The 25,443-nt window shown below is 38.8% G+C and overlaps 1 protein-coding gene across 1 annotated transcript; it reads right to left on the bottom strand.

Annotated features, from left to right (window-relative positions):
* Nucleotides 1–311: 311 nt before the first annotated feature.
* On the bottom strand, nucleotides 312–23,653 carry QRFPR (pyroglutamylated RFamide peptide receptor; the record flags this gene model as incomplete). The annotated part of the gene is made up of 3 exons (XM_082838131.1): nucleotides 312–557; nucleotides 4,360–4,484; nucleotides 23,317–23,653. 3 exons carry the CDS (start codon nucleotides 23,651–23,653, stop codon nucleotides 312–314), a joined length of 708 nt encoding a protein of 235 aa, XP_082694257.1.
* Between the last annotated feature and the right edge of the window lie 1,790 nt (nucleotides 23,654–25,443).

Here is a 25,443-nt window from a genome sequence, read left to right as displayed (position 1 = left end):
AAATTCCGAGTAACTATTTATAACAGTGACTTCCTCTTTGATTTGGGAGCTGGTAATCACCCTTTCTTCCTGCCATACGTAAAATCTCAAAAGTTTAAAATCAGTCCATGTGCTAAACGTGAATTACAAATGACACTTTGACCAAATTACCCAGGAATTCTGAGATGTCTGGCAATGGTCTCTTCCAGCACAACTAATTGAAAAATATATATATATTTTTAATACAGCAGGTTCTTATTAGTTATCTATTTTATGCATATTTGTGTATATATATCAAACTAAAAATATTTTAAACAGAGGTGAATATTCCATTAAACAGACCTGGCAATTTTTGACATTTCTTTTCCATGAATAGTTTGAAGCACTGAGCCATCCCCCACTCTTTTCTTTATCCAAAGTTCATAGCCGATCTTACTGTACAAGATAAGCATCACCATAAGAGGCAGGAGGAAGAGGATGACAAGGATGAAGGTAGTATAGATTTTCTGGTGCCCAGGGCTGGTCCACTCTTCCAAGCAGCAGATGTGTTCTTTTTCATATAAGAAGTTATACTTAATCTTTAAAATAAACACAATTCAGTTAGAAGAGCCAGAGGCAGCATCAAAAGAACACAAAGCAGGGCTTCCCTGGTGGCGCAGTGGTTGAGAGTCCGCCTGCCTATGCAGGGGACACGGGTTTATGCTTTCCATGAGGATCCCACATGCGGTGGAGCAGCTGGGCCCGTGAGCCATGGCTGCTGAGCCTGCACGTCCGGAGCCTGTGCTCCACAACGGGGAAGGCCACAACAGTGAGAGGCCCGCGTACCACACACAAAAAAAAAAAGAACAAAAAGCAGCCAAATACTAACTGTAATGCAGCATTTTTCAGATCCTTACATATTTACCGTGGGTACATATTTCAAGTGAGATACAATTTTAATTGTTCTTTTGTTGGGAGGTGTGGGGTTTTTTTCCACTCCACTGCTTAAATTCTTAAGAGTTTCATATTTTCTTTTTTATTTTAAATGGAATTGCGGTCCATAGCCTGTTCACTTTTTTTAATCTTTCTCATCTTTTGACACGATAGTCGTTAAGTTTTTAGTTGGGTGAAAGAAAGAACACTACAATGACCAAAGTATGTACGAAAAGAATACTTTGTACTAGCCTGCCAGCTAATTTACTGTTACATTATTTTGCTCCCTCAGTTGTTGAAGAGACCAATTCTGACATGGCATCAGACTTCTTCCAATTGAATTCGTACTGCAAGTCTGTATTTTGTTACTGCTATTTCAGATTGCAATGATCAGGTTGCTTGCAAAGATTTCAGAGAGGCAAGTGGTAGCTTGTAGATTCTGAGATGAATGAGAAACTGGGATTCAAACTATTGCCAATGTATGAATATTCAGACCAAACTATAAGCCTTTGAGCTATATATTTTACAGAAAGGCAATTTCTAATTATCAATACTATTTCTAACAGACTGATCTCATGGGTTCAAAAAATTAATAATAACAGTATTAATACAGAAACTAACACAGCATTGTAAAGCAATTATACTCCAATAAAGATGTTTAAAAAATATTAATAGTAAGAGAAAATGCTAATAAGGGACAAACCAAACATTTAAAGCATATTCAAAAGTCACATATCTGGATAATAGGAATTAAAGTTAGAGAATTTATGGAAACTGTTGTAGTTTGAGTCACTCTGGAGCTTTCCAGGTGAAGAATACTTAGGTCTTAAGACATTTTTCTGCCTCCATTCCCAGAGGATTTTCACCAATCTTCAAAGTCAATTGAATGGGGGAAACAAGCTTTCTGGTATAGTTATCAAAAGTATGAAAATTCAAGTTCTGATCTAGGTGTTATTTTTCAAATACAACTAAGAATGAAAACACTTACTGAACAATAATTTCAAGATCCACGCTCTTTGAGAAGAGGATATTATGGTGAAACTCATTCTGACTCCATGTAGGCAGAGCCCACCGGGCCAACAACCATGGGGGCCACGTATTGACACATTCTAAAGCACAAGGCGAGACTGACAGTCTCTGAACAGGTGCACGTTCCCCTGGGGACAAGCAAAGACCTTCTGAGGGCACGCTCAGGTGGTTTCATGGGAACCAATCTCAGATCTTCTATCTCCAAACACATGCTTCTCTAAAACTCCACTGCCAAAGAGAATGCCTGGGGTTGAAGTGTCATGCTGAGTCTACATCCTCAGTTCCTCTTTCATAATCACCCTTCTTTCAATTTTCACAAGTCATATCTCTCACCCAACCCCAGTCTCACTATGGGCCCACCAAAGCAAGACGTGGTTCAAACCATTTGATGTCAGTGAAGCCACCTTGATCGAGGCACCATAAATCCATGACGGGGCTTTGTGCCTCTCCCTGTATTTCTATTCAGGGGAAAACTTGGCATTGGAAAAAAAGGTGTTTTGACAGGTGGTGACATGTTGTGAATTCCCATTTTCTGTACAGTGAAGGGGCAGAAGTAATGGGGCAACTTTAACCTAACCACCTCCTTGCTTCCATTCCCTGAAAGTTGTCAAATACATCACTCCGGAGAGAGAGCCAGTGAGAGCAAAGCAAAGAGAACATTAGTGGAAATGGTGAAGTTAGTGGTGCTTCATTTCATCCAACTGAGGGATTAAGGCTTTTTGTATGCTCGCACTCTCGCTAATAGGACTTAGGAATGAGAAGGTGGCCGTGGGAAAGCATGTTAATACGTTTATTTGATTTGCAAAATGAAATCGTACTTTTTCTTGACAGAAAGCAAATCTGATTTGGCTGATCTGTGACAGAGAGGACTGGCTTTGCCAATTAGATTTTATGCATTTTCTACAAATGAAATGATTTATATATTTAAAATATATAAAATTTATATATTTATATATAAAATTATTTATATATATGATAACATAATTTTATTTAAAAAATGAACACATCTCCTTGTGTTCTATGGGTCAGAAATGGACCCCACGTGGGAACTGGGTTGGGTCATTTATAAAAGGGCCTCATTGGTGTGGGTTTCCTGCTGGAGATAAGGGCAGCCTCAGAGAAAGGAGCTGGTCACGTCCAGTTGTGTGGGGAAGCTGAAAGGTCTTCACTAGCAGCTGGCTAAAGGGAGTAGCCGTTGGAAGCCTCAGGGTTGTTATTTGTGAGAAACCCATGAAGTAAAGAATCAGTCCTGGGAAACGGTCATATGCAGAATAAGGGGATAGTATCCCCTCTGCATACTGTAGGATTCTAGGCCTAAAGATGGCTCAAACTGGGGGAAGGGAGACGTTTTAAATTGATTGAGGGTATGGACTTATGTGATTGTGACACTGGACTAGACATTTTGATAAGGGAACTAACTCTATTCAGTGACCAGTCACTGTTCTTATGACTGAAAGTGACCAGAGGAATTTTATTCTCTGAATGACCGCAAGAGTTACAGGGCCCACTCAAGGCTTCATCCACCACGTTTCATCAGAGGACTGGAAAGACTGCATTTTTGTAGGTGGCAAGGGATAGAATAAAACTGCCTTCTGCGCTTACCTGTGGAGTCCAGCTCATTCAATATACCCGTTGCATCAAACGTCAAGCCGCTTTTTAAATGTACCCTTGCCTGAGGGCTCATTTCATACCCTTGCCAGTGGATACTGAGTGCCCAGTAAAGTTTCACATTTGCTTATGTCAATTTAAAAGGTACAAAAGACACGTAGTTTCAAAAATTATCTTAGAGGGTATGTGAGCAACCCCCTAGTGTCCTTAATGACTACTGTCCACGCTAGACCTTCCAGGCAGGACGCATTCAAGTACACCCCAATGGAGAGACTGGGTCACCAAAAATGGTGCGGTGCTTCCTCCACTGTGAATCACCAGGGCCCATCTGACAAAGATGTTGGGGAAGCAGAGAGGTTGGAACATCCTTTTACACGTTCCAGTTCAGATTTCAATTTGTCAATGAATAGGCAGGCAGGTGAGAAACGGCTTACGAAGGAGAATCAACCAATAAGTAGATAAGAGGTTACAAATTTTTCATGTGTCTTAAAAATAAAAGAAAAGTCTAGAGCGAGCATTGAACTCTTAAAACATAACAAGACACTGAAGAACACTAGGAAAGGCATGTTCCGCTGGCAGGAAAATGTAGAATGTGTCCCTGGTACATTTTATTTTAAACATTAAAGTCTTAACGATGTAAGATCTGGATAAAGCAGAGGAAAAAATCTTAAAGCAAATTATTTTATTCCACTTGAGAAACCTTCAGTGAAATAACTGAGATCATACAAATTTGCTGTAACACTCTTGCAGGAAGGAAAATGATTATAATTAAGAGGGGAGGGAAGACATTTCAATAGTGTGATTGATTACCAATCCCAGCCCCGAATCTACCTCAAGTCGTTGCACATGCCACATGGGGGAGCCTATGATGACTGCCACCAGCCAGACCATACGTGCAAAAACGTTAAAATCATCAGAATACAACTCGGCAAAGCCAAATACATCTGTGCTTAATTCTCTAACCATAAAGACTCCTATGTTCAATGCACCCCATCACCTGTGCCCTGGAGCAGTGCAATGGTTTCCTCATACATTCTCACCTCCACTCCTTCACTACCCTCAAAATTGCTGCTGGAATAGTCTTCCTGAAATACGTTTTAAATGTTAAAACGTGCCTAAAAGATAAAGCCCAAGTGCCTTAAAATGGTCCCCGAGGTTCTCTGCACTCTCACTTGCCTGTCTGTCTTTGACATTTCTGTCCGTGTTCTTCATGCCCGAATCCTCTGCTGAGGAATTTACAGAGTTGCTTTCAGTTCCCATTTCCCAGAATACATTGTGCTGCTCCACGCCTGGATGCTGTCACCCTGGATTGGCACCCTATCCCCACTATCGAACTGTGGACCCATTTTCTAGGACTTGACTCAAAAGTCATCTTCTTTTGGAAACCTTTGAAGGCCACCACCATTTTCAGATAGAAATGACCACTGTTGTCTCCATGTGCCCTCCAGAGCAGCACCTTTGTTGCCCTTACTGGTTTCTTCTCAACTTCCTCTGAGCAAAGACAATGCCATTTATTTTTTTGTGTTTGTTTCCCCAGATAAAATTCCCAGGGAAATTCCTGGCCCTCAGTAGCTGTGGATCAAGCACCTACTGCTTCTTTGTTGAATGGATGAATAACTTAAACATGATGTAGAGAACCTTCTATAGCATCTTAAAATTGAAAGCACATTTATCTTAAGCATAATTATGGGAGCATTATTTTATTGTTTACAAAACAAACACTTGTAACATCAGAAACCAGGGTGCTCTTTCCAGATTTCCTGTCTTCCATGAGTTTGTTGAGAGGATTACTTTAATGATGCATCCCTGAGCAAGGAACAAAAGAGAATCTCAATGGATTAGGGAAAGGCCAGAACCAAGAGCCCCAACATGGATTTTGAAGAAAATTTCCCAGCTCAAGCACTGCTTGTTCTTTCTATTTTAAGTGGAAGCATTAAGAAAACACTGTATTAGAAAAGAACAGGGCTTCCCTGGTGGCGCAGTGGTTGAGAGTCCGCCTGCCAATGCAGGGGACACGGGTTCATGCCCCGGTGTGGGAGGATCCCACATGCCGTGGAGCGGCTGGGCCCGTGGGCCATGGCCGCTGAGCCTGCGCGTCCGGAGCCCGTGCTCCGCAACGGGAGAGGCCACAGCAGTGAGAGGCCCGCGTACCTCAAAAAAAAAATAAATAAATAAAATAAATAAAAACAAAATAATGCCATTTGCAGCAGCATGGATGGACCTAGAGATTGTCATACTGAGTGAAGTAAGTCAGAGAAAGACAAATATCATATATCACTTATATGTGGTATCTAAAAAAAAGGGTACAGATGAACTTATCTACAAAACAGAAATAGAGTTACAGATGTAGAAAACAAACTTATGGTAACCACGGGGTAAGAGGGGGAGAGATATATACAATGGAATATTACTCAGCCATATAAAAGAACAAAATAATGCCATTTGTGGCCACATGGATGGACCTAGAGATTGTCATACTGAGTGAAGTAAGTCAGACAGAGAAAGACAAATATATGATATCGCTTATACACAGAATCTAAAAAAATGGTACAAATGGACTTATTTAACAGAAATAGAGTCACAGATGTAGAAAACAAACTTATGGTTACCACAGGGAAAGGTGGGGGGACGGATAAATTGGGAGATTGGGACTGACATATACACGCTACTATATATAAGATAGATAACTAATAAGGACCTACTGTATAGCACAGGGAACTCTACTCAGTACTCTGTAATGACCTATATGGGAAAAGAATCTAAAAAAGAGTGGACATATGTATAACTGATTTACTTTGCTGTACACCTGAAACTAACACAACATTGTAAATCAACTATACTCCAATAAAAATTAAAACAAAGAAAAGAAAAGAAAACACTGTACTGCCATGGGTTTCAAGGAACTGAGACTCAATCCCAAATTGGGGTTTATGATAAAGATACACATGAACTGACACCACCTATAGAAAGTCATTATGAATCAATAATTCAAGATAGTACTACGGCTCACAAATCAATGTCTCTGTCTCTGTCCCTCTCTCTCTCTCTTCATCGCTATACACATCTATTCTCTTCTAGTCCAATCGTTATTTTATTGTATTATCTCATATCCAATCATTTTTCCAATCTTTAGTAGAAATTCTGGAGGAATTGAGTCCAGTTGGCTTAGCTCATTGCCAGAAGGAACCTTAACTCCTGCAGAGTGGAGGGACAGGGAGAAGATTCTTACAGTTTCCAAGTGCCAAGAAGAAGACTCAATAGAGAGACTGCAAGAGGAAACTGACAGCAAAGAAGATGAGCCATTTTTCTCCAGAATTCTTGTTAGACCTAGGGAAGGAGATGGAAGCCGCCCAGCTGGCTCTGAGAGGAGGCATGTCCATTTGGGCTGCTATAACAACGTGCCGTGGATGGGGTGACTTATAAACAACAGAGATTTATTTCTCACGGTTCTGGGAGTTGGAAGCCCGAGATCAGAGTGCCAGCATGGTTTGGTGAGGACCCGCTTCCGGGTTGCAGACTTCTCACTGTATTCTCACTTGGCAGAAAGGGCGAGAGAGCTCTGTGGCATCTCTTTTACAAGAAGACAAATCCCATTCATGAAGGCTATACCCTCCTGACCTCTCATTTTTTCTTTCTCTTTATCAATTGAAAATTTTATGAGATAATTATAGATTCACATGCAGTTGTAAGAAATAATACAGAAAGATCCCTTGTATACTTTGCCCAATTTCCCCCAATGGTAACATTTTGTAAAACTACAGTAAACTATCACAACCAAGATATTGACGTTAATACAATCCACTGATTTTATTCAGGTTTTCCAACTTTACCTGTACTCATCTCAGTGTGCGTGTGTTCTATAGATTTTATTAATAGGTTCAAGTACCTGCCATCACAGCCAAGATACTGAACACTTCCAACACCACAAAAGTCCCTCCTGTTGCCCTTTTATAACCACACTCATATGCCCCTCCCACCTCTGCCCCTCCCTGCCCCTAACCACTGGCAACCACTAGTCTGTTTTCCATTTCTAAAATTTTCTCATTTCAAAAATGGCATATAAATTGAGCAATATAGTAAATAATCTTTTGGGATAGGCTCTTTTCTTTTTTTTTAATTAATTAATTTATTTATTTATTTTTGGCTGCATTGGGTCTTCATTGCTGGGTGTGGGCTTTCTCTAGTTGCGGCGAGCAGGGGCTACTCTTCATGTGGTGCGCAGGCTTCTCATTACAGTGGCTTCCCTGGTGGTGCAGTGGTTAAGAATCTGCCTGCCATTGCAGGGGACACGGACTCCATCCCTGATCTGGGAAGATCCCACATACCATGGATCAACTAAGCCCATGCTCCACAACTACTGAACCCATGTGCCACAACTACTGAAGCCCGTGCACCTACAGCCTGGCTCTTTTCTTTTAGCAGAGTCCCCTGGACATGCATCCAAGTTGTTGCATTTATCAAGTTTGTTCCTTTGTATTGCTGACTAATACTCCACAGAATATATGTACCACAGTTTGGTTAATCATTCATCCACTGAAGACCATCTGGGGTATTCCAGTTTTTGACTATTACCAAAAAAGCAGTTATGAATATCCAATATAGGTTTGGGTGTGAACACAACTTTTAATTTTTCTGGGATAAATACGCAAGAATAGAATCCCCTGGCTGCATGGTAATTGCATATTTAGTTTTATAAGAAATTGCCACATTATTTTCCAGAACGGCTGTGTCATTTGATATTCCTGCTGGCAGTGTATACGTGATCCAGTTTCTCCACATCCTTGCCAACATTGTGTTGTCACTATTTTTCCTTTTAGCCATTCTGATAGATGTGTATTGATATCATGGTTTCAGTTTTCATTTCCTGATTTCTAACAATGCTGAACATCTTTTCATGTGTTCGTTTGCCATCTGTATATCGCTTTGATGAAATTTTTCTTCATGTGATTTGTCCATTTTCTAATTGGACTGTTTGTCTTTGTGCTGCCGAGTTTTGAGAGTTTATATATTCTATTGATAGATACTAATTTTTTGTCTGATATATACTTTGTACATATTTTCTCTCTGTCCATAGCTGGTCTTTTCATCTCTCCACATGGGCTTTAACAGAGCAAGTGTTTAATTTTGATGAGGTCCAAATTATCAATTTTTCCTTTTATGCATTGAGCTTTTGGTGTCAGTTAAGGACTCTAAGAATTCTGTGCTCGGCCCTGATAATTTTCTATGTTTTTTCCCCAAAGTTGCATAGCTTTACATTTACTTTTAAGTCTACAATCCAGTTTGAATAAATTTTTGTATAAAGGGTGAGATTTAAGGTTTTGTTTGTTTTGTTTGCTTATTTTCACCTATAAATGTCAATTGCTCCAGCACTATTTGTGGAACAGGCAATCCTTCCTCCATTGAATCACACCTTTGTCAAAAATCCTTTGAGCATATTGTGCAGATCTATTTCTAAATTCTCTATTCTGCTTCATTCATCTGTGTTTATCCCTCTGGCAATACCACACTGTTTTGATTACTTTATCTACAAAGAAGCTTTGATATCAGGCAGAGGAATTCCTCCCACTTCTTCTTTGTCAAGATTATTTTAGCTATTTTAGGCCCTGTGCCTATTATAAAGTTTTGAATAAGCTTGTCTATGTCTTCAAAAATCCTTGCTGGGATTTTGATAGGAATTACATTAAACCTATTGATCAATTTTGGGAGAACAGACATCTTTAATATATTGAGACTTCCAATCCATTAACACAGTATGTCTCACCATTTCTTTATGTATTCTTTGATTTTCTTCATCTGCATTTTGTAATTTTCAGCGCACAGAACTGAAAACTATGTTTTGTTTGCTGTATACCTAAGTATTTCACTTTCTTTGGAGTAATTATAAGTAGTATGGTATTTTTCATTTCATTTTCTGCACGTTACTTGTTAACATAAAAAGACCACTGAGTTTGTGTGTTGATCTTATATACTTTGACTTTGCTGAATTCACTTATTCTAGGAGATTTTGTAGATTCTTGGGATTTTCTATGCAGAAAATAATGTCTTCTGCAAATAGAGGTAGTTTTCTTTTTCCTTTCCAAACTTTATATCTTTTATTTCTTTTCTTTGCCTCCTTGCAGTGGCTTGAACTTCAAGCACTATGCTACGTAAGAGTGGTGAGAGCAGACATCCATGCTCTGTTCCCAATTTGAGAAAAAAAGCACTGTCTTTCACCATTAAATATGATGTCAGCTGTAGGTTTTTGTACATGCTCTTTATAGAGCTGAGAAAGTTTCTCTCTATTACTGACTTGCTGAGAATTTTTATCATGAATGGGTGTTGGATTTTGTCAAATGTTATTTGTGTGTCAATTGCTATGATATGAGTTTTCTTCTTTAGCTTGTTGCTCTGGTGGATTACATTGATTTTTTTTTTTTTTTTTTTTGCGGTACGCGGGCCTCTCACTGTTGTGGCCTCTCCCGTTGCGGAGCACAGGCTCCAGACGCGCAGACTCAGCGGCCATGGCTCACGGGCCCAGCCGCTCCACGGCATGCGGGATCTTCCCGGACCGGGGCACGAACCCGTGTTCCCTGCATCGGCAGGCGGACTCTCAACCACTGCGCCACCAGGGAAGCCTTTACATTGATATCTGAATATGGAGCCAGACTTACATACCTAGGATAAATCCCACTTGATCATGTGTATAATCCTTTTTATACATTGTTGGATTCCGTCTGCTAATACACTGAGAATTTTTATGTCTAAGTTTGCAGTTGAGAGACATTGGTTTGCAGTTTTCTTTTTATTGTTCTGTCTTTGTCTACTTTGTCAGAGTAAAAATGGCCTCATGAAGTGGTTTAGGAAGTGTTCCCTTCTCTTCTATTTTCTGGAAGAGTTTGTGTAAAAGTAGTGTTAATTCTTCTTTAAGTGTTTGGCAGCACTCTCCAGTGAAACCATCTGGCTAGGAGATGTTTTGGGGGGGGCAGCTTTTCAGTTACAAATTTAATTTGTCTCTTCCTTTTAAAAATGTCTTTTTAATCAAAGAATTATGAGCAAATCGTTCAAAATCAGAAGGGCTACGATAAAAAAGAATGGGTCTCTGCCCACCCCCTCTCACCTGCTGTCCTACTCCCCGACATCTACTTGTGTTTAGTTCTTCTGCCAGGTACCGTCACATTGCTAAACAGATTGCTTTATATTCTTGATTTACTGATTTTAGATGGTCTGTATTGACTTTCTTCTCGGATAGATAGGCTTTTAGTTCATTTTTATTACCTCCCACCTCTGCTTCTCCCCACATCTTTTAGTTTTCTTATAGTTATAATAATTTCTTCAATTATTTCTTTGAAAAGCTTTAGAGAAGTGTGTTACTAAATTCTTGCACGTGGTTTCCTCTATCTTTGACTCATAAAGTAATATACTTAACACCCTTTTCCTTGGTCTATCAGCTTCCAACAGTTTATCTTGTCCCTCACTTTGTAAGATGATGATACCTCACCTCCTCATGTCACCTCCTTCCTCCTTTTCTGCCTCTCTTCTTCCTTCCAACTTCTATCAGCTATACCTTTATATTTACTTTATCAAGACTGAATACTTTGCCTTCTGTTCCATTGCCATGTTAAGTCTTCTGTACTTGGCCTACATTTTAATTATAAAAGATTAAAACTATAAGCAGCATTTTCATTATTATGACTATTTAAACATTATAACTACAAAACCAATATACATGTTCCAAATACATTTCTCTTTCTCTGAATTTATAGTAATGATCCTTGTGAATTTACTCATTGCTCTAAAGTGTACCATATTTTAATGTGCTTTGTATCCGGGCCATGACCTTTTGTAGAGTATTTTCATTTATTTAATTTTTCCTGGAGTTTAAATTTGCATTTCTTTTGTTCCAGTTTGAAGAAGAAACAGGTACCTTCTTCAACACAGTATAGCAGTTTAGAGTATAAGCTCTGGAATTAGACTGCCTGGGTTTGGATCTTGGGTTAACCACTAGTTAATAGTGTGACCTAGAGACAATTACCTTACTTCACTGTGTCTTGGGGTTTCTTAACTATAAAATGTAGGTGATGAAACAATACTTGTCTCATAGGACTCTTGGAGGATTAAATGAAATCATAAATGCCATGTGTTTAGGACAGAGCCTGGCACTATGTGAAAGTGCAGTCATGAGTGTTAGCTACATTTATTGCTGCCGTAATCATCATCATCATCATTATTTTTACTATTACATCTCAACTTTTCACATAACATATACACAACTTGGAATCAATTCTAGTATTTGTTCTTTTAAGACTTTCTTCTGGAAGACTACTGACTTCTAAGTTTGATGACTGTGTTTATTTATTTATTTAAAGATTGTTCTATAGCCATGTTCTTGAAATTCATTTAGAATGGATTCCTTCTCCACTGTTCCTTTTATTTCATGGCTTCTTATTTCTTGTATTTCACCCTTGTTTTGCATGAATCTTTTTCAAGTAAGTTCTTCAAATTAATGAGTTTAAAGTAAGCTCCTTAAGTTCTTGCTTATCTGAAAGTGGCTATAATTTGACTTTAAATTCAACATTATCTTCCTTTGGAATCTTGAAGATCTTGCCTTGTTGACCTCTAGCATCCACTTTTGGTGCTAACACATCTATACCGTCCGACTGATTTTTGCTCTCTTATGAGTATCCTGGTTTACTATTTGGAAGCTTTTATTGATCTCTTTGTAATTGTACTTCTGAAATGTTATGGGGATATGAGTTGAAGCCTAGACCATTTTTTATTCTTTTGCTCTTTGTGTGCCTTTTGAATTTGGAGACCTCTGACTCTCTTATCTCTGTGTTTTATCTCTGTGTTTTGTGCATTTTTTTGGTGGAACTCTTATTAATCAGATTTTGGAATTCCTGGCTGTATCCCTCATGTTTCTATCTTTTGTTTATACATATTTTTTGCTTTATAAATTCTCTTTGTCTTTTTTGGTCCACATTACAGAGATCTTCTTCTCTTTATCTTCTAGCTCTTATAATTTATATATAAGTTCAGCAATCATATTTTCACTTTTAAGAACTTTTTCTTATTCTCAAATGTTCCTTTTCAGAGATGCTTACTCTTGATTTATGAAGTCAATATCTTCTTAAATGAAGACATCTCCCACTTACCATTAGTAACTCATTCATGAAAATGAGACATTCTGTGTGAAAATGTGCACTAGTAGCCTATTCCCCACTATTTAAAATGCCAAATCAAACTCCCAACAGAATTCCTGAAGTGTAACTAAAATATAGTTAAGTCATCATTTAGTATGTAAAATGTATAAAATATTGCTCCCAATTTCCAGAACAAGAATGGTTTTTATCAAATGGTTTGTGTGCATGTTGCTCTGTATGCAGCATTTTCATGGTGCATCATGAATAATTTTTTCCAACAAGGCATAGCAACCAGCACACAGAAATTAATAAATATGTTAGAAAATTTCAAATATAATTTGCAACAAAAACAGGACAATTACCTTGGATGACCTGATACCCATGAAGAAAGGAACAGACTGGAAACTTGAAGAAAGTTGAAAGGCGAGGAGGGCTGAAATGTAATCACTGTCACTGGCTGTGGAAAGTGATATCATGAGTAAGTTGGCTTGCAAAGGTGCAATTTCAGGCAAACTATAAAACTCAGAAGCTTTCAGTTTTGTTTTTTTTTTAATCACTTTTGTGCTCAGGTAGGGACTCCTGAAAGAATCTTCAGGGGATGTAGTTGACTCTTTAGGATGAAACACTACAGAAAAAAACTTTACTTACTCTCCTGTAGTATGTTTATAGAAGTATTTGCATGGTGATATAAGAGATATCTGGCAGTAATATCTCCACCAAGTTCAAAGATAATGATTATCATTGTATCAGCAGAGCCCACAAATAATTTTCAGCAAGCAATGTCTAGTGGTTTAATTGAATACCTTCTGGTTATCACTGTGATTAACTTTTTCAGACTGATATCCTGAACAACTTTAGTACTTGCTAATTTCTCATCATGCATTTAAATAATTCTTCAACATCTTTTTCATTGACCTCTTTGCAAAGCTACTCTTCTTTTCAAGAGTAACAATTGCAAAGAATGGTTCAGTCGCAAAGAATGTGTAAAATGATGTGATGCTTCTCTTAGTGTCAGCAACATTCAGTACACACATCCCATTGTGAGCACTAGGCGTGCTTTTCAAAATATCTATTTGTGATTTTGATGTTCTACCAAATGTATTTGGAATATAGCTGGATAATTTTTATTTATAGATAAATCATTTGGTTGAAAATGTTTTCTTAAGTTTTGGGACATACATTTTTCTTATGTAAAATCATCTTAAAAAGTGTTGTATTGAATGATACATTTATTGTAGAAGTTTGAGACTAAAAACCAATAGGAATTCCACTATGAAAATATCAAATGAGGAGACATTCTTCAGAATATGTCCATAGATATGAAAATACCACTTAGAATTTTTTCTAAAGAAATCTATAAATCACCCATTTATGCTAGTTTCATTTATCTGTTTGTTTGTATTCCCTTTTATTCTGCAAACTTTCTTCAACTGCCTAACAATCCTCGATTGCCTTTACATATTTAAGAATGGGGCAACGTGAAAGACTTCTGGCTTCTCTGTGTACATGGGCTGGAGCTGTCCTCAGAAAGATTTTGATTTAGGATGAGTGGCCCTCCACAAGGGGCCATACAAATTGCGAGACCCTGAGGTTTTTCTTTGTGGAGCCAAGCTGACACTAACTGTAGTTCTGCTCAGACTGCTTCCTTCAACTACTTTACAAGAAGAACCTTCTGGGTGCATATTTGTGTCAGAACACCAAAGTAAAATTATGTCTCTTCTGGTATTTCTCTTCCTATTTTCATTACTCTAATAGCTACAAATACCATTTTAGAAAAGTAACTGAATTGTTTTTTTACTTTCCACTAATGGCAATAATTAGACTTTCAAATAATAGAGTAAAATAAGCCCAGGTTAAATATTAGGGTAATAAAGCAGAAACAAGGTGGTTTCATTGTGCTAAAAATCTTAAAATAACTCACTGTCAAATAATATAGGAGGGATTTTTCTTTCTTTTCTTTTCTTTTTTGTATACAAGGAAAGAAATGGAGAAGGTCAGGTTAGCCATTAGGAAAAAATTCTTGAATGTGAAGGTTATCAGGCAACAAAATGCATTATAAAGTGTTCTTCCCCAGAAATGCTTAATAAAAATTTTTAAATATTCATGTAATTTATGTACTCAGTTGCTCACCAAACATAAAATAACCTCAAATTAGTGTAAACTAATGCCAAAAATAGCGGGATGGCTAAATAAAATATATGTCAATATAATGTAAATTATTAAATCATCTTTCAATGGACGTTTTAAAATTAAAACTAACTGAAACAAGCGGTAAACAAGTGATATATACATGTACACACACATACACTCAAACACTAAAGGGTTTCTATTTTGCTAAAAATATATTCAGGAGAAAACTAACTACTAAATGTTACTAATTTTAGTAACATACTAAAATTCTCATCATAATTACCCCTGGATTTGGAATACATAATTTTTATTTTCTTTGTATTTGTTTGTTCTATATATTAATTAGATGTTTTGGACTGCAAATAAAAGAAAATTCAGCTCAACTGGCTGAAACAATAAGGGAAATGTACTATTTCATATAAAAGTGATTCCAGAGGTAGAGCAATAATGGGGCAGTAAATTCTACAGCTGAATGATTTCAGCATGGATTGGCATTCTCTCCTTTGGATTACTTCGTCCTCCTCAGCATGCTTTTGTTCTTAGGATTCGAAAGGAAAATATATACTTTTCTCAGTCCCTTTATGAAAGTGAGGAAAACCTCAGACTCTATGGCCAAAATGGGCTGCATGCCCATTTTAAAACTCATCGACAAGGAGAATGAAATTTAAAATATTGACCTACATTAATGAAATCCAACTCCTAGAGCTAAGAAGGATCCTAACCTCCCCTGAAGAACATGCCCACCCAATACGTTAACATACCAGGTTTCTGTTTGGAAGGGATAACATCCAACAAGACCTAATTAAATAGAGTCATTCTATGTGTCAAAGGTGATTGTATTAGTTCTCTACTGCTGCTGTAACAAATTACTACAATCCTAGTGGTTCAAAAGAACACACATTTATATCTTATAGTTCTGGAAGTCAGGTGTTTAAAATGGGCCTGCAGAGCTGCATTCCTTCTGAAGGCTCTAGAGAAGGATCTGTTTCCTGGCCTTTTCCAGTTTCCAGAGACTGCCTGCCTTCCTTAGCTCAAGGCCCTGCGTCACTCTGACTTCTGGCACGGTTGCCACATCTCCATCTCTGCTCCTGACACTCCTGACTCCCTTTGTAAGTACCCTTGCGATTAATAGGGTCCAGCCAGATAATACAGGATGGTCTCCCCATCTCTAGATCCTTAACTTAGTCACATCAGCAAAATCTCTTTTGCCATGTAAAGCAACATAGTCAGAGGTTGTAAGGATTAGGTTATGGACATCTTTGAAGGACCACTGTTCTGTCTTATCACATAGGATTAACATGACAATATTGCACAGTGACTTATCATTAAAATGTCAATTATCTCCAAAACAGCAGATAAATTGAATACAATACCAATCAAAATTCCAGGGGGACAAACTTATTTTTAAATGCTTATGGAAAACTAAAGGTCCATACATAACTAAATCAACTCTGAAAGAGAAGGTCAAAGAAATGGGGGACTTTCCCAATGCAATATTTAGATATGCTAAAAAGCCTTTGCAATAAACACTATAGCACTGGTGTGGACTTAGACAACTAAGCAATGTTTCAAAATAGACAGAAAAGAAGATGGGAAATGGATTTATAATTAAAATGGCACCACAAATCAAGGGAGAAATTATAAGTTGTTTATAGGAAGTGTAAAAAAGACTAGCTATCTACATGGAGAAAAATAAACCAATCTGCCTATCTTGTATCACATACAAAGGTGGACTCTAAATATATAAATTATCTGTTAAAAATAAAAGCATTAGATAAACACAGCAACATGGAAAGATGTTGGAAACAGCACTGAGCAAAGTAACAACGCATATTTATGCAACATATGTAAGAAGAATACAAGCAAATTTAAAGGTACATATCAAACACATTATTGTAGCCACCTTTTCAGGGGGAGATGAATTATAGCAGGGAATGGGAATTTAAGGGAAAAAAAGAATATAAACATAATAAAACAAGAGAAGGCTATTGTCCAGAATGATAATAATATCATATTATTAACTCAACGCTATGAACCTGAGATCCCAAAAGAGAGCACAAAAGCAAGAATGAGAGAGAGTTGTAGGATGGAAGGTGAAAGAGAGAGAAGTCTACAAACGGTTTTTACAAGATGGAGAAGGTGAAATGGGAATTTTTGTTTGCTTGTTTCAAGCTATAACTAAAACTTTAGGCCAGTCATATCTGAAGATGGAAGCAGTAACCATCAGTTACAATTCTCAGCAGTTACTCCTAGGTGGATATTCAGACACCCTTCCCAACAACAGAAATGTGTACACTGGGAATTCCAAGACCTACCCCAGATTCCAAGCCCTAGAAAGCACTGGTTCTCAAACCTGGCTACGTGTTGTAATAAGCTGAGGATCTTTAAAAGAAATTGATACCTAGATCTCACTCTGAGAGATTCTGAATTGTGGGGAGTGAGTGGGGCCTTAGGGTTTTAAAAAGTACCCAGGTAATTTTAATATGCAGCAGAGTTTGAGAACCACTGGGTGAGAGAATGGATTTGAGAGTGAGCCTTCTCTTCAGGGTCTACTTTCTAACATTGCTTCCAACTGTGGGGGCTTGGGGAGGGCTTAGGAGGATACCTTAGTCTATCACACTAATTTTTCATGCTATAGTCTGTCTTCTCATTCATTCATTTGTTCATTCGCTCACCTATGGATCATATACTACTGAAGGCTCTGACTACAGACCAAGACAAAACATAAACACTCCCAGCTGTTCTTCACGGAAGGAGAGCAGGAGTTAAACAATATCCCACAAATAAATGTATAATTACAAAGCAGTATTCCAAGAAATTCTGTTTGAATGCATACAAGGATAAAGCTTAAAAAAACAAAAGTAAAATGCTGGATTAAAGTTGGTTGAGAAAATGACAATATACATTAAAGCAATGGTGGTGAGTAATACCTAGAATGTCGATGATTGATTATCTTGTACATTACAAGGGATACAAGCAGTGGTGTGCTAATAAGTGTTAACAACCAGCTCCCCAGGTTAAAAAAAAAGTTTCTGATCATTAATTATTTGCTAATTTCCCTGGTATAAATATGGTCAGCATGGCCAATCCCAAACTACCAAAAGGATATCAATAAGTGTGGAGCCTGGAATAGATGTATACACAGTTGGTTATCATGAGTTGGTACAAATTAGCTCTAGCACACCATTGGATACCTAATTATGTTCAAAAAAATGATAGCTAAAAAGAATGCCAATCTATATATGTTTTATGACTTCTTTTATTTTTTGGTTTTGTTTTCTTCTTCTCTGTTCTTTCTCTCTGTGTATCTAAAACACTATTCCTGAACAGACTAGTTGTAAAAGAAAGTTTGTGTTTTAGATATGACTTCTTATGATAGTTAATTTTTTTCTTCTTTTTTCCAGTTGTATTGAGATATAATTGACATATAACCTTGTATTAGTTTAAGGTATAAAATATGACTTGATACAAGTATATATTACAAAATGATTACCACAATAAATGTAGTTAACATCCCATCACCCCACATGGACCTACTGTATAGCACAGGGAACACTACTCAATACTCTGTGATAGCTAATTTTATGTGTCAACTTGTATTGATAATGGGGTGCCCAGATGTCTGGTTAAACATTACTTCTGGTTGTGTCTGTAAGGGTGTTTCCAGAGGAGATTAGTATTTGAATCGGTGAACTGAGTAAAGCAGATGGCCCTTCCCAGTGTGGGTGGGCATCACCTAATCTGTTGAGAGCCCAAATAGAACAAAAGGGTGGAGGAAGGTGGGAATTTGTTCTCTGCCTGACTGCTTTGAGCTGAGAAACTGATCTTCTCCAGCCCTTGAGACCCCTAGTTTTCAGGCCTTCAGACTCAGACTGGAATCTACAATGTTGGTTCTTTGACTCTCAGGCTTTTGAACGACCATTGCCACCTGCTTTCTGGGGTCTCCAGTTTGCAGACAACAGATCGTGGGACTTCTCAGCCTCCATAATTGTGTAAGCCAATTCTTCACAGCACATCATACATATACACACATACTATTAGTTCTCTTTCCCAGGAGAACCCTGGCTAATAAATATGCTTATCTTTCATCTCTTCCCCTGAGCTGCTCTCATTGACTTCTGTGGTTCTGCAACATCATGAAAGTCTATCTCTGCTCTCCTCTGTTCTCTCTTTTCTTTTGTCCCTGTTTATGCCTTATACCTGCCAGAAGTGTCCTTTGTCCTGACTGAGCCACAATGATGATAATGTTCAAAGTTAAAAGACTAACTTCCAATCTAGAACACTTTTTACCATTTACTGTGTTATAATCAGCATTAACTCCATAAACTCATAAAGTCTGCTTGGCAGCAACACCATAAAATATGTATTGTTATGACCTCCATCTGTAGAAAGAGATGAGAAATAAAGCAACTTACCCAAGGTTGTCCCTATGTCCCATAAAATGATGGCTCCAGAGTCTATGCTCTCAGCCACTGTGAAAAACAGTCCCCAAACCACAGGTTTTCCATAATTAGTGTGGAGAAGAGGCCTTACAAAATAAGTAAGTATTTAGGGTATTCAATGGTTTGGAAGCATCAATCCTATTTCTTTTAAATTATGTTTCTACTTGCCAAATTAGTATAACTCTATTCTCTACCTGTCTCTATATTATGACTTGGAAGACAGCTGATTATCACTGTTTTCCTTTTCTACATCTCATCTCTTTATCTTTCACATTTCCCTGCTTCCTTCCCACCGTGTTTTTCTGAACACCACTTTGCAAATCTTGTCCCGATAACATTTTTCTAAAATTTATTTGAGTAGTGGGTCTCCTACAATTTTGTAATCTCTACACTTAACACAGTTCGAGGATTAAAATATATTATTCTGAGAGACTACACCATATATTTTTCAAGAACAGCTCTGATTTTACTGCAGTAATAAAAATAGTCAGAGGGCTAGGTGGCCCTAGGCAAAAATCACATGTATAGCTGTTCTTCCACTCGCCATGACTTGCATCTTTTTGTATAATCTCGTCTAAACAGTCTGCCTTTGTCACAGTCTCATCCACACCCACACATTCCAAGATGAATAAAAACTTCTGCTTTATTAGCAACCAACCACAGGTAAATCAATTTTTTAATTATCTGTGTTCCTTAAAATTGCATCATCAATTCCACCACTTTAGTAATCGAATTCAGAGAGTTGGCTGTAACAAAGTACTGCCACAGGGTAGCAACGGAACATAACCATGGCTGATGAATTCTGATGGGTTTAATTTGCTTATGGTCAACCATACTTGCTCTAACTTGACTCCCTTTATACTAGTGGTTTTAACCATGATCCACAATAGGAAATACCTTTACATTACACACACACACACACACACACGTAATTTAAAGATATTTCTTATTGCATGTGTAGATACATATATGTATATACATATATATACACACACAACCAAACTTTTACTATGTAAATGCTCTCTGAAATTCTCTATTCTAATATATATCATTTTTTTAAAAATTGCTAATCCTGACTCACCCAATGACTCATGACTAATTAATAGGTTGCAACTCCTAGTTTGAAATTCGTTGCTTCAGATTAGTGATGCATCTGCTTCAGAATAAAATTCAAACTCCTTAACATAGCACTAGAAGGCTCTTCATGATTTCTCTTCTTTTCTCTCCAGCTTCATCTCTCACCACTTCCCCTTTGAATGCTAAACTCCAGGCATACAGAACTACTCACATTCTCCAGGAAAACTGCTGTCTTTCCTCAAAATCTTTACACGACATATATTGTGTACTATTCACCCTTGTATTTGAGTTCAGCATAACGACTAGCATATATTAGTCATTCAATAAATAGTTGAATCAGTAAAGGAATGAATAAATAAACAAATGAAAAATATTATATCAAAATCTATGCAAAGAATGTACTTTGTCAATAACATCCCATAGATTTCACTCTGAAAATAATGCAGGTATAGGCTACAGAAAGGAGAAAAAACACCCGATAACCTAGAGATTTATTAAGGAAAATTGTAATTTCTGGAAACCGGAGTAAACAGCTTCATAATAGCTTATTTACTTTGAGGAAATTTTTACCCATTTGATTTGGTTCAGCTGGATTTTGGTCATCAACAAATCAGGCAGACAAGTAAAGTTGATTGTGTATTAAATTCCACACCCTCCTTGGTATAATTATGACTTGGAAAAATAAGCTCTAATGGGAAAAGTCCTAGTTATTGTAGTAACGGCCTCTATGGTATAACAGACAATCAGAGAGAAATATTTAGCCTATATGCTAACGAAAAGTGCTCAGTGGTGGCCTATTACCATTGGTCAAAATAACCTGTCCCCAAAGTGGAACACAGCAATGGTGTATTAGAGACCAATGAATCTCAAACTTCCTTGTGAATTTGGACCACATAGGGAATTTTGTTAAAATGCAGATTCTGATTCAATAGGTCTGGAATGGGGACTGAGACTGCATTTCTAACAAGGTTCCAGGTGATGCTCATGCTGTGGGCCCACGGCCTAGACTCTAAATAGGAAGAAAAATACACAATTTATTGAAGACATTCTGTTTTGCTCCTAGGAAGCATTATTTCCTAACTCAAATGTTTTTGTTACCAAGGTAACTGGGCCACAAGCAGGTCCTATGACCACTTGACCTAATGACTTGTGCTGGAGGAACTGTTTTAGCCAAGCAGCAGCCTCTCCTCCCTCCACAGAATTTCAAATTAAAAGGAACAAGTACTATTTGTCCCAGAATAAGATATCTTCTAGTTACCAGTGAAGCAGCCCTTTCTTATTTACCTCTTTGTATCAGGAACTTCATTGCCGACAACATTCTACATTGCCACTGCCTAGAACTGAAGCATGTTGAAAAGATGTATAAAAGCCATGCCGAAACCAAATAGCTCAGTATATTATTTTGGCGCTTATGCCTCTCATTTAACAATTGTTCTTCTGTTAGATTTCCTTCAGGTTTTCAGTGGAAGATAATCACATCCCATTCTCATATAGTCAGCTTCCCATCTGTCAGTAACATCTGTAAGTCAAGAGTTTCTGACAATAATAGAAAAATGTGGGTGCTTTTTCCCCCCAGTTCTTCCTTTTTTAAACAAATTTTTTTTTTTTTGCTATATACCTTTTACCAAGAAGAGAAAAAAAGGGGGACATGTACAGGGTTGCTTTAATTAAAGGGAACGCTCCTGTGCCTTTTTCTCAAAAAATAAGCCATATGTACTGGTCAAAAGTTTTTCCATTAGTTCTGTGGCGTTAGTTGCACTGGGCAACTTTAAAATGCCCAAGTATAATGATTTCATCAGAGTGCATAAAAAAGTCAATAATCCATCAGTCAGTTTACGACTCTGCATTATGTGTCACTTTCAAGCTAATACTATGTACTTTAATGTTTAGTTTATTGGGGGAAATATATATATCATAGGTGGGATGGGAATCAAAGATTTTAGCAACCTGATCCACTAACAATAAACCCGGTGCAAATTAATGAAAAAAAGTAATGCCAGGGACTTAAATTGAGGATCTCAAGTTGGTAATGGTAGGATGAAAGAAACCCGCCATGAGAATAAAAGGAATTAGCTAAGGAAGGGGTGGAAATAGCAGAGTTTGAGAGCACAATGATTCATTTCTCTCACATTCTCCCTATATTTCCAATCACTTTCTATGAATTTTGAGATGGTCACAAGAGTACATCCACCCATGAAAACACAGGTACAATCAATGTTTCCTCGTCCCCAAGGCACTCCATAAGCACTGATGAGAATACAACCCACTACTATTTATGGGTTACAAAACACGCTCTCTAGTCATGTCTCTTTGGAAAGACTGCATCATTTGGAGAAGTGCAGTGTCTTATTTTTTCCCACACACTGCTCCCAACGATGGCTCCAAATGGTTCTCTGCCATTTCTGCTCCCATTCTAAGGAAGAGAAATTAATCTCTCTTCCTTTATCAGTCAAGAGGGCATATATTTTCTGTGTCCCTTCTCCAAGTGTGACTCTGTTCATGTATTTTTTAAAAAGAAGGACTAGATTTTTTTTTCTGCAATGCATTATATTTGTTTTAAAGTTTTAAGTCCATATATATACTTGCAGTACAAATACCTGTCTGGAAGCCCCACGGGCAACTGGGGAGTGAGGCTGGAGGTTAGAGGAATGAGGGGATGTTGGGGTTTTTATTATTTGAATTATTTTATCTTACTTTTATTTTAAAAATAGGAAATAGTCTTGGTAATTATGGAAAAGGGAGCTGAACTAACTAGTGCCACTTCCCACCCCACTGCGGTGAGACTCTCCTAAGCATTTCCCTAACTTGTGTCTCTAAGCGACACGGAGAAAAATGCTGGAACGGAATCAAAAGGAGCAAAAACTTATCTCCAAGTGAGGGCAGGTGAGGAAGTTCTAAGAAAGGGTACTGGATTCATTTGGTAAAGAGAAAAATGGAAGAAAGAAGAGTAGAGTGTGTGTTGTGGAGGGGGTCCCCTGGAAGGCTGGGGATTAGGGGAGAAGGAAAGTGCGCGGACTCACCCCCCAGCCAGTTGTTGAAGATGTTCTCGAGCATAGTGACCAGGATGCAGAAGGAGATGGGCAGGTCGCTGAGCGCCAAGGAGCAGGTGAAGATGTTGGTGACGGTGCGCATGGCCTCGCTGAGGGTCACCACGTAGACCACCAGCGCGTTGCCAAAGAGCGCCAGGGCGAAGATGAGCACGCCGGTGAGCACGAAGGCCAGCTTGGCGCGCCCAGGCAGCTGCGGGGTGTAGACCAGCGGCCGCAGCCCGTACAGCGCGATGAACTGCGCCTGTGTCGGGTTGTGGTCCCGCAGCAGCCGGGAGAACTGCTCCGGGGTGATGTTGAACGACTGCATGCTGCGCGCGCCCTGCATGCCATCCACCTCCTGGGGCTCGGACTCCCGCGCGGCGGGGCGCGGGCTACCGGGGGACCCGCGCGGAGGCCGCCTCCCTCCCCTGCAGGCCGGGACAGCCTCCGCTCTGGACTCGGGCGCACGAGAGGGCTCCCGCCAGCACCTCGGGAGGTTCTGGAGAAGGAAAGCAGTGCAGGGTTTTAACTCACAATCAACAGGCGAGAAGCCAAAGCGAGGGAGACGATCCCGTTGACCAAAAATGTTCGTAGTTCAAAGTCTTCTGCTCCTCTCTGAGGCCCGGCGCTGTGGCCGTCCGGAATGCCGGAGCGCCAGTGCCCGTGCTTCTCACTCCCCAGCCTCTGGCCACGCGGTGAAGACACCGCACCGGCTCCAGGGGCGGCGGAGGGTGGGTCTGGAGCTCGGCTGCGCGCCCCTCACTCCCGGCTTCAGCAGCGGGGACCCCGCCTCCGAACCCTCTGCGCAAGGGAAACTCCTCCCGGGCTCCCCAGTTTCTGCCGCCGAGCCCCTTTCTCGTGCCTCAGATCACGCTTATGTGTAAAATTGAGTATTGGGGTTTTCCACAGTCTCACGGTTTCTCCTCCTAAGAAATAATGTGGGCCACAGCTAGCCAAGGCAAAAGAAGATTTATTTTTAATTATTTTTCTGTATTAAAAATTAATTACAGCGCCTAGGAAATTACACAGATAGTACAGAGAGGTCCAGTGCACCCTTCGTCTGGTTTCTCCAGTTGATTACATCTTATTTAACTATGGTAGGATACAAAACCAGGAATTGGCTATGTGTGTGATATGTGTGTGTGTAGGTCTGTGTCATTTTATACCAAGTGTAGATTCCTGTAACCGCCACCAAAATCAAGATAGAAAACTCTTCTATCACCACAAAGGCCTCAGTGCAGCTACCCCTTTACTGTCACACCCAGCCTGTCCTCCCACCTCTAACCCCTGCTGATAACTCATCTATTCTCCATCTCTATATTTTGAGAGGTTGTATAAACAGAATCTTACAGTATATAACCTTTTTTTAAAACATCTTTATTGGAGTGTAATTGCTTTACAATGTTGTGTTAGTTTCTGCTTTATAAGAAAGTGAATCAGCTATTTGTGTACATATATCCCCATATCCCCTCCCTCTTGCGTCTCCCTGCCACCCTCCCTATCCCACCCCTTTAGGTGGTCACAAAGCACCACTGGGCTGATCTCCCTGTGCTATGCTGCTGCTTCCCACTAGCTGTCTATTTTACATTTGGTAGTGTATATATGTCCATGCCACTCTCTCACTTTGTCCCAGCTTACCCTTCCCCCTCCCCGTGTCCTCAAATCCATTCTCTATGTCTCCGTCTTTATTCCTGTCCTGCCCCTAGGTTCATCAGAACTTTTTTTTTTTTAGATTCCATATATATGTGTTAGCATACGGTATTTGTTTTTCTCTTTCTGACTTACTTCACTCTGTAGGACAGACTCTAGGTCCACCCACCTCACTACAAATAACTGAATTTCGTTTCCTTTTATGGCAGAGTAATATTCCATTGTATATATGTGCCACATCTTCTTTATCCATTCATCTGATGATGGACACTTAGGTTGCTTCCATGTCGTAGCTATTGTAAATCGTGCTACAACGAACACTGTGGTACATGTATCTTTTTGAATTATGGTTTTCTCAGGGTATATGCCCAGTAGTGGGATAGTTGGGTCATATGGTAGTTCTACTTTTAGTTTTTTAAGGAACCTCCGTACTTCTCTCCATAAGTGGCTGTATCAATTTACATTCGA

Source organism: Leucopleurus acutus (assembly GCF_964270905.1).
Source record: "Leucopleurus acutus genome assembly, chromosome: 4".
NCBI classification, from domain to species: Eukaryota; Metazoa; Chordata; class Mammalia; order Artiodactyla; family Delphinidae; genus Leucopleurus; species Leucopleurus acutus.
Note: the sequence above shows the minus strand (reverse complement) of the source record. Positions and strands in the feature narration are given on the sequence as shown.